The 11346-nt window shown below is 32.1% G+C and overlaps 1 protein-coding gene across 1 annotated transcript; it reads left to right on the top strand.

The window, feature by feature from the left end:
• Nucleotides 1-1330: 1330 nt before the first annotated feature.
• On the top strand, nt 1331-8795 carry LOC105627416. Its single transcript, XM_012208699.1, has 5 exons — nt 1331-3283; nt 4490-4739; nt 4836-6271; nt 7072-7739; nt 8696-8795. The coding sequence occupies exons 1-5, from the start codon at nt 1331-1333 to the stop codon at nt 8793-8795; spliced, it is 4407 nt and encodes a 1468-aa protein (XP_012064089.1).
• The last annotated feature ends 2551 nt before the right edge of the window (nt 8796-11346 follow it).

Raw genomic sequence — 11346 nt, 5'->3', positions numbered from 1 at the left:
TCTTCTACTTTCTTTTGTTTCTCACATCATATATATATATATATATATATATATATATATATCTTTTTTTAACGTTCCAGACAAAAATTATAGGATTTTAAGTGGCAGATTAAACAGCAATATTGTAACCTTGGATATTATTGTTAAGGTCACATAAAAATCACCTCGAAATTTATAAATAAAAATCCTATTTTTTTACAGCACATTCTTGTAGCTGACCTCGACAGCTTTTCAAAGCACTAAATAAAGATATTTTCAGAATAAAAAACTTGAAATAACAGGACTTTTAATATTCAAAATACAATAAGATATAAAAAGCTAATAAGAATCAGAAAACTCCTTTGTTCATTTAGCATAAGTATAATTAAAAATAATCATTCGGTCATAATTCGAAAAAATATTTTTATTATAGTGCTATGAAAAGCTCTCAAGATCAGCTATGAAGAATATGCAATAAAAAATAACGGTTTACATTTAAAAAATTTTAAGTGATTTTGTGACCTTGCATCATAATGGATCTTTCAGAGACTCCACTTTTTCTCTTCACTTTTTTAATTATTTTGATGAATTTTTTGACATTAAGTATTTGTTGTTTTTTTGTTGTAGAGTCTCTAAAATATATTTATAATATATTTATAAACTAATATGATAGACCAAAGACAAAAAAATAGTCTTATTATTATTATTTTAAAACTTTGTTTCTGGGTTGCTGCACCTGAATTATTAAAATCTATTACTTGTAAAATAATTTATTTTTATAAATAACGAAATACTAAATATTTTATTAAAAATTATTTGAATTATTGATTCGCCACATTAGTTCGGCCTTTTGAATTAAAAAATTCTGAACTTCTCTAATTCATAATTAGCGACTCGAAAAATTTCAGGATGTAAAGTTTCAAAAATATCAGTTGAGTAAAAAAAATTCGGAACACAAAGGGTTAACGCTATTCAAAGTCACACTAACATTGTTATCTAATGCGCCACTTAAAACTATTTTTGTCTGAAATGTTTTTTAAGAAAGTTTTTTCGAAAAACTTAAATAATCACTCTTTTTTTATCCTCTGTATTGATCATTGCGATTCATATCAAATCTGTATTTCTCATTTAATTTAATTTTTAAATCAAATTAAATTCCTAATTTTCAAAATCTATAAATTTAAATGATTATAATGGATAGATTGTAAAATTTAAAATATATAACTAATAGAATCCATCAAATCAAATATAAATGATAATAAATTCAATTATATCTTTTTTTTTTAGGATTTTACATATGTTGAAAAAATATCTATGTATTTCTGAGTCTGATTAAATATCACCAACCATTATGGCAGATGAGGAAGGTACAGAGTGGCTTCAAGAACTGTTGCATGATGTGCAGCTCTCACAATTCTTTACGCGAATTCGAGATGATCTGCAGATTACTCGTTTGCATCATTTTGATTATGTTCAAGCAGAAGATTTGGAGAAAATTGGTCTAGGTAAACCTGGTGTCAGACGTTTGTTAGATGCGATAAAAAAAAGACGAAATGCCCAATGGAAAAAGAGTTTAATTACAAAAATTAAACCTGGTAGCAGTGGTAAAAGCAATAAGCGAGCTTCACAGGCCGTCGAAACTTCCTCGGTGCTGACATGTCTTATACAAGACAAAGATGTGACATTATCCGTTAAATTAGGCGATGGAAGCTTTGGTGTAGTGAGAAGAGGAGAATGGACCTCCCCCTCGGGACGAACTCTGCCTGTTGCTGTGAAAGTTCTTAAAGCAGATGCTTTAACGCAACCGAATGTTATAGAAGACTTCATTTCAGAAGTTCAGGCGATGCACACTTTGGATCATCATAATCTTATTAGATTGTATGGTGTAGTGCTATCGCAACCAATGATGATGGTGACCGAGCTCGCACCTTTAGGCGCGTTACTTGACTATTTACGGCAGCAATGCAGTAGAATCTCGATTCTTACACTCTGTAATTATGCGCTGCAAGTTGCCACGGGTATGGCATATTTAGAAGCGAAGCGTTTTTTACATCGCGATTTGGCATGCAGAAATGTTTTACTAAGTACCATCGATAAAATCAAAATCGGCGACTTCGGTTTGATGAGAGCACTTCCTCAACAAGAAGATTGTTATGTTATGACAGAACATAAAAAAGTACCTTTTCCCTGGTGCGCTCCTGAGTCTCTCAAGGCTCGACATTTCAGTCATGCGTCAGATGTCTGGATGTTTGCTGTGACGCTATGGGAGATGTTAACGTTTGGCGAAGAACCCTGGATAGGATTAAATGGTTCTGAAATCTTGCGTAAAATCGATCGCGAGGGCGAGCGGCTTCACAAGCCAGAAGCAATGCCTCCATATATGTATGAGTTGATGCTTCGTTGCTGGGCGAGAGAACCTTCGGAGAGACCAACATTTGCTTTGTTGAAGGAATCACTGACTGGTATGGTACCGTCTGTAATGAAGGCTCTAACCACTTTCGAGGAAGCCGACAAAATGTCCATCGAATCAGGAGACCAGATTGCGATCATTGATGGACGACCGGAAAATTATTGGTGGAAAGGCCAAAATCAACGAACTTTTCAAATAGCACATTTTCCACGTTGTCTAGTTGATCCAATGCGTCGAAAACAACCAGAGGACATCAGCAAGCCGTTGGAAAATTCATTTATTCATACAGGACACGGAGCGCCCTTTGGCAAAAGCTGGGGCAGTCCCGTTTACATTGATGATGTATATTTAAGAAATCCAATGGATCCTCCAGATGTATTAGTGGCATCCTCGGTTGATAATCAGACAAAAAAAAAATTTTCTTGTGGCACTCCGCGTACTAAAAAACAATTTAATTACACAAAATTGCACAACGATGCTAGATCGAGTCCTATCAAGTCCTCACAAGTATCGTCAACTTCGAGCATGAACCAAGAGGATACTCTGATTGATTTATCCGTTGAGGAGTCAGCAAGTACAAATGTGCATGTCGCGTGTAAGCGAGTAATTAACATTCTGGATGAACCCATTGATAATGAGAGATTATCCTGGCAGGATGAGGAAGGTAGAACATATGCCAATTTTCCTGGTAACGTGGATCCTGCATATTCTGATCCCTTTGATACTTCTGCAGTATTTATGAAGCCGCCACATTCGCGATATTATAGTCATGTACCTGCTGATGTAACTAATAATTATTTGAAGACGCAGACATATGGAAATGTGAATGATCAGAAAGAAAGAGATAACGTTCAAGATATTGTGAATTGTTTGAATAATTCTACTGATACAGAGGTATGTTTTTATAGTGATATATTAGAGACAAATTTTTGAATTATTTATAATGTATAATGAAAATTTCGAATCCGAAATAATTATTCGATTTAAATATTAAAAATCTTAAATATTAAAAAGAAGTTTTTGAATACTGTGAATGTTAAAAAAAATATGGTTTGAAGTTATTGTTATTATATAATATATATTTACATATATGTCTCATTTTAACTTTTACATCAAAATATTTCGAAACATACAAAAAAAAAGATATTTCAAATAAAAATTGTAAGGTTTAAAGGGAGACATAAGAAGGTATCATTGACTTGACTTTGAGTAGTGCCGCCAAGGTCAAGTACCGTCAAAGTCATTTTGAATTTTTTTAATGGAACGCTCTTCCCCCCCCTCTCTCCTCTCATTATTCATTACATATTCTCGTAGTTTACCTCAAGAGCTTTTTAAAATATTCTAATAAAATTGTTTTTCATTAAGAATTTTTCGAGTTATAAGTTTGAAATTTACAGTACCACCGACGTTAACATTATCGAAAGTTTCTGATCGACGGCTAAAACCTCTTGAATGTTTAGGATTATAGTCCTGAATAACATTTGTCAAGATCAAGGCCATCTTTGAAGATCATTCTTGTTATTTTCATTTTTACATAGAAATGAATTTTTATCGTTATTACATTCGCCTGTTTCTAAAGAGATTTTACTAGATATATCAATAATTTAATTTGATTTTCTATATAATTTTTTTCTTGAATAGAAACATCTGTGTTTTCATGAATAAAATCTTATAGGCGTACAAAATCTAGGAGAGGATGGTCGAGGATTTTGCCAAATAATATCTTGGCAATTGTTTTCGGATCTATGTTTATTAGAATTTTTTGACTTATTTTTTATTGTAAAAGTCTGACTCTTTTAGAATAGAATAGAATAGAATTTATTATACTTCAGCATTTCTGTGACTCTTTTATGTGCTAATACGCGTTCTTACGGCAAAGTAATTTCAATTTTTGTGTTACACATTTTAGAAGATTATCTTCTGTATCAAAATACAATAACAAAAATACATTTATTAAATTATGATTTGTAAATTAAAAAAAAAAGCGAAGATTAATTAGCAAAAAATATCCAGCTAAATACTAACAATCTATTAGTATTATTTTGAATTATATATTATAGGTACAGATTAATTTTTAAATTTTATTTATTTTGTTCTCAGGAGACTTGTCAATACTCGATGAATCTATACAAGGGATGTCAGGAGAATGCAATTAATTTGAATACAGATGTGAAAGAAGATGACATTACAAATCACTATAGTGAAATAGATAAAATCAGCCCGTGTGCATCAAGCTGGTCTACCTGGTCTAACTGGCCGGAAGATTTACGAAAAACTTCCGCCGCGCAGACGTATGTTAATATTTCTGACAACAGTCCCATATCGTCATTTACTGCTACAATTCCTCCTCATCCTCTTCCTCTTCTTCCTCCTTCTCCTCCTCCTCCTCCACCTCCTCCTCCTCCTCCTCCTCCACTACCTCCTCCTTCTCTTCCTTCTCTTCCTTCTCATCCTTCTCTTGGCCCGAACGTGAGTCTGCCGAAGCCTAAGTCTAATTTTGAGCTCGCGCAGAACATGAACGAGCTGTCGTTGAAAACCTATTCTGATCGTCAAGAAGTTGCTACTGTCGCCAAGAAGCTGGACCCGGTTTTCTTGGCCGAGCTGGAGAAACATTTAGGCGAGAAGGAGGCGACCAAGAACACGAATGCTAGCAACAGTAAATGCCAACAGCCGGAAACTGTTTCCGCAAATTATTTACACGACTCATCGTTAGAAAAATTGCAACAGAATTCTACGTCTACTCATCAGATTTCAACGATGGAGGATGTTGCCAGACCTTTGTCACTTATTCCAGCGTTAAAGCCTCCACCACAAGGAAAACCGAAGTCGCCGGTGGCGACTATAAATCGAGCAAATACTTTATCATCTAACAAAGTACAGAACTTCTGGCAGCCGAAAAGCACAAATGTTGAAAGACCGCGACTCCAGAATGACCACTGTGTATCAGAATCCGCCACTGAGGCTATAATGAATCAAATTTGGCAACAAACGCAAGGTCTATCGCAGCAGCCAAATATTTGCCTGACTAATTCGGCAGCTAACCAAATATTAATGTCCGTTTCAGTGACCCAAGCGAACGTTAATCGACTTCAAGAAACTGCCAGTAATGCTTTCGATAATGATACGAATGATCAAAATCAGTATAGTTCCTATGTCACCAAGGCCACTCTTATACAGACACAAGCTTGTCTGTCAGATCAAACTTATCCTCAAAATACGTTGCATGCCAATCAGGATAATATCAATCTGTTTGAAGGAACTTCTGATCATAGTACTGATAGTAATACGAATGAGGCACAACACGGATCTTGCAACCTTGCCAAGACCGCAATGGATCAAACACAAATTTGTTCGTCAAACAGCCAAAGTTATCTTCCAAATTCATTGAGCATTGATCACGATGTTTTCAATTTGCAACAGATTGCCATTAGTAATATTTCTTCCAGTGCCAGGAATTATCTTCAGTGCGATGCAGCTAATATTTCTAAAGTGAATCAAACTCAGATTTGCTCATTAACCAATGGAAGCCAGCATTATCTTCATAATACTGATTTTAATCTACTTCAAACGACTGCCAATTATGTTTCTGACAAGAGCACGGGCGAATTCTCTCAGCATGGGCATTGCAATATTTCCAAGGTTGCGTCTAATCAGGCACAGATTTATTCGTTATCAAATCAAAATTACTCACCGAGTATAGCACCAGATTTTTGTATGGGCGATTTCGCGTTGCCTCAAACCTGTCCTCAAAATATGGCAGTAGCATCTAGCACAAGTAACGTTCATGAAATCGCTCACATACAAAATAACTTGCAGCAGTCGCAACAATTAAAACCTGTTACACTTTTATCTCAACAAGTATATGCCGAATTGAAACAAACGGTATGTACCTATATAATTATGTAGAATAGGATATTCTATTTTATGATTTAAAATAACTTGTTATAATTTGTCATGCACGCAGATTACGAAAAATATTTCAAATATAAATTTAAAAACAATAAAATTACAATGAAGGGCTAATGAGCTTAGCTAGATGTTTTTCATGTTTTTAAATATCTGTATTATTTAATCAAAAATTAATGTCGCTATTACAAAAACGTTTATAATCTTAAAAAATAGGTTCTCCTCAGTATATAATTTCAGTCGTTAAAACCATCAAATTAATAAAATTATACATCGTTTATACATTAAGATTTTTGTAGCCTTTTCTTATATAAACTCTTTATCTATAATTATTTCCATTTATAGATTTAAAAATAAACCAATAGATGATGTTTCAAGATAGAAAGATCAAAAAATTTTTGCATTACAATATTTGACAATGCATTTCAAAATCGAATTTCGAGAATATAGCTCCCATAACAAAAAAATTTCTATATTTAACAAATATAATCATCTTTGTAAATCATATTTCATAAGGAGAAATAATTCAAAAGTTTAATATACTATTATATATTATACATGTCAATTAAATTAAAAAACGGCTAATGCCGAGTGGGGGGGGATAATCTTTCTGATGAATTTGACCTTGACATATGTCGTTATAATTCTGAGTGATCTAATAAAAAATCATCATAATTACATAAAAATAAGACAATAGTGCTTATCAAATTTATTTTTAACGAACTTTGGGATCTAAAAATCTAATAATTAATAAATCTCAATTTTAATTTTTTTAGGTCCCTAATCTAGAGCAGCTGTCTCAGAACGAATTTAATACACTCTACAACAAAACTGTTCGACAGAACATTCTCCGAAATTACTATTCTAATAACCTTAGCAGTGAATCCAGCCAAAATCATGTTCAGGAAACTGCTGGTAATCAACCACTACAAAAGAGTATCAATCTCAAGAATCAACCTATTCAAGGACACGCTTGCGATTTTAGTTCTTATCTGAAACAGCCGCCGACTTATACTCCTCCACCTGCTCCTCTTACGACTCGAAGTTTGCTTAAATCTAGCCAGAATGATTATATGCAGAGTCATAATCCCGCAATAAAATGCAACTTGAGTAGACCTTCAAATCTGTTGCAAGCTGAAGCTTCTACGTCGACTAAAAATGCATTAACGACACTGAATGACTTTGCTGCTGCCAAGGTAAATCTATTACAGGTCAATCAGCATTCTGCCTGCACTAGTCCACCGCTCACCGCAGCCTCTCAGCAATTGGTAATGTCATTAAATGACGAATTTAGAATGAGTAAAATCATGAAGGTACAGAAAGAGACCGTAGATGCATCGCAGCAGGAGATATTAGCTGCATTGCAGGCAACTGGTTGGGATACAAATCAAGCTGCTAAGCAGATCACGAAGGACAGGCAGGTCAAACTTGAAAATCTCATGAGGTATGTATTTTTCTATAAATCAATTTATTTTCATGAGAATATTTGTGTTGGTATAATCGAAAACATATATAGAATGTTTAAATAACTTTAGAATTCAATACATAAAAATAACACAAAAGGTTTATAAACATTGGTTTTATGTTCTTGCTTCTGAAATTACAAACGTAATCATGTTTTATTAATTCTTATTATTAAACTGACGTAATATCTTCACATACTTTCACATGACTTTGTATCTTACTGATAGTTTAACATATATAAATGGAAGAGAAATTGAGTGAACGTAGTTGTTCCAATCGAGTTTTATACGAATAAATTATTATCAAAAGTTTCCACCTTATAAACAATTTTAACTATCGCTACTACTAACTATCATTAAAATTGTTTAAAAAATATTTATTTTTTAAACAATTTTAACAATTTTAAGTTGATTGGTTTGAAGTACATTACAGTGTATACTTTAATTATGGAAAAGGATTTTTAAATCTGTGGATGTGTGTAAAGATGATTAAAAAAAAATAATTTTGAAAAATAATTTGTAAAAATCGGAGCCTGCTCTCTTCAAGAAGATGCTAGCGTGACGGCCAAAATCCGAAATCGTTGTTTTTTATTAAATGCAACTTATGTGTATGATTTACAATACAAATATATGATTTACGAGATTATACATTCACTTCACAATAATAAGGAAACTGAATATAAATATGAATATATTTTAACATCTTTATCTTGTTCTATGATTTTGAAATTGCATTCTAGTAAGAAATTAAATATATAATTTTTATATCTATTGTTGTAAATTGATTTATCCGTTTCTAATTATAAGAAACAGAAAAAATATAAACTTGTTTTCTTTCCAAAAACATTATATAAAAAGTTAATAATTATAACTTTATTTTTTAAATAGATTTTTTTTAATGATAAAAGTTTATAAATTGAACTTATTACTATTTCAGATTGGGATTGGCTACTAAACAACAATGTGAAAATGCTTTAAAGCAGACTAAATATGACGTGGAAATGGCAGCTTCGTTGTTACTCGATCAGGCCAGATGAGGAACAATTGTAGTTAATGTCCCGATGTCTTCTACGACATAGTTATAACTCTGCATATATGTTATGTGGTAGTTTTGAATATGATATAATAAAATAAAATTTGAATTCAATTTTTGAAATTCAAGTTTGATTTTTTCTTATTTAGTACCCTTCAATACTCTTCATACATGAATCAACATTAGCAAACTTGAACATCGAAAATTGAATTATTTTATTTTGTTAAAAATTTTATTGTACCATGTTCAAAATGTACCGCCTTAACCTACGCATTTATCTATAAATGAAAACAAACAGAAACTGTTGTGCTGAGAAAGCGAAAATCAATCAGAGATCACTTATAAATGTGTTTTGCATTCCGATTATATTTTAGCGATTAACTGATGTCGTTATTGGCTATCGCGTATAAAATAAAAACTGTTATGCGTAATCAAGAGATGGTACTGGTAAAAATATCGCGCGTCAATGATATTATTTTTAAGATGTAACGAATATAATTCTGAAACTGTGATATGTTATTGATCTTTATTTGGATTTACGCTCATTTAAATGAGCTTCTACGGTTCTCACAATGAGAAATCGCGTTTTTTTTAACGCAGATAATATTTGAAAGTCTTGAGGTTAATAAATATAATATTTAATTACATACAAAAACAAACGCTACATAGATTCTCATTCGCTCTTTTATCAAACTTCATTCTTTAAGTATGGAACAACATAGTCAATTATTTGCGTCTGTGAAGATGAAATTTCTTTTCGAGTTTAAGGTATTAAGTAATTGTATAATATCTAACTAAATATAGAACTTTTGTTAGATACTTTTTTCAAACTTATTATTTATTCGTAAACCATCATTTTATAGTTAATGCTTTTATATAAGAAAATAAAATGTAAATTGAATGCTATAAAGAAGATTTAAGTATATCTAATCCTTTCGTTACAAGTGGACTTATGTTACAATAGCATCATACTACAAAGATAAAGCGAGATTAACTATTAAGTTATTATAAGATAATGACATTTATTCATATGCCATCATTGCCGACATCTTAGATCTTGCGCACAATGGAGGAAATATTAGGAATAAATTATTAGATTTCAATTTATTAGAAATCTCGCTTTACGTAAAAATTCGGATGCCTTGAAGCTCGTATCAGACTACTGATTTTCAAGTCAACCCGACTGCCAATTCTGACTACTGATCAATAATATACCAATCACACTGAATTAATCTTATAGCGTTTTCGGCCCGATCGAGCTTGCACCAGTCTAGATAAAAAATGCTTTGCTATTGGTTGACGTTACACGCTTTATATCAATAGGAGAGCATGTAACGTCATTAATTCAATTGATGATTGGTGCAAATCCAGACGGGCTGAAAACGCCATTATTGTGATTGGTTCATTATTGATCGGAAGCAGAATTGACAGTCGAGTCGGCCTGCAGAGTTGATAGTCTGATACAGACTTTAGAAAGAAGGAGAGATGAGGCAGACTCATATATATAGACCAAGCATTTTATTCGTAATCGAAAGTGACAGTTTGACAGGATTCGTTGCATTTCTTTCTGTTTTGAGAGAAGATAGAGAAAGAAAGAGAGAATGGAGGGCGGAGAAGTATTCTTGACAGTTGCAGATGTAGATAAAGGAAGAGTGATCATAAAAATAAAAGATAAAATCATAAATTTCTTATTTTGAAGTAGTATTTTGAATTTCTTATTTTGAAGTTAAAATTTATGTTTTAAATTTGTTCAAATTATTATACAAATTCTAATGATGCTTCCAAAGTTAGAACTAAATGCATACAATAATACATCCCCAATATTTTTTGCTAATTTCTCATTTCTGAGATTGAAAAATATTAATAATATATAATTGTACCTGTGTAAATTAATAAACTTGTGTCAACTTAGTCTTAAGATTCTCGACGCTAGAGATACAAATTTTCGTCATTTTCCATATTTTTTCTTTGTGTCGTACTTTGAATACGTGAATCAACTAACATCAATAACATGAGAAATATTATATATGTGCTTTTGCACCTTGTATCTTTACGCTACTTATGGATAGACCTCGCTCGCATGGAAAGTCAAACGCCTTTAAGCGGGGAAGATGTGGGTCTTGCTTTGCATGAAATATCTCTTTTATTCCATTTTGATATAAAAGAATAGCATTATGTAAATTATATAAAATATATGTTAGTAAAATATACAATTTAAAAATTACGTTCTCTTTATAAAAATTATTTTGTTAATAACTTTTTAACGAATAGCACGTTTCAGCTCATTTTTGAGCCTTCATTAGAATATAGACTAATGAGTTTAAAATTCGTAGCATGTAAACGTTAAGACTTTATTAATCTGGGTACATGAAACATGTCAATGAATTCCAATCGAAATTATTCCGTTTTCCCTAGAAAACACAATAGAAAATTGAATAATTCCGATCGAAATCTATTTCGATTTTTTTCCATGATAGATGCTCTGCATACGTCGATATAGTAAAAATTCAGTTAAGGGGGGATAATCTCCAAAACATCATGCGGGTATCATTCTC

This window comes from Atta cephalotes (assembly GCF_000143395.1).
Source record: "Atta cephalotes unplaced genomic scaffold scaffold00009, whole genome shotgun sequence".
In the NCBI taxonomy this organism is placed as follows: Eukaryota; Metazoa; Arthropoda; class Insecta; order Hymenoptera; family Formicidae; genus Atta; species Atta cephalotes.
Note: the sequence above shows the minus strand (reverse complement) of the source record. Positions and strands in the feature narration are given on the sequence as shown.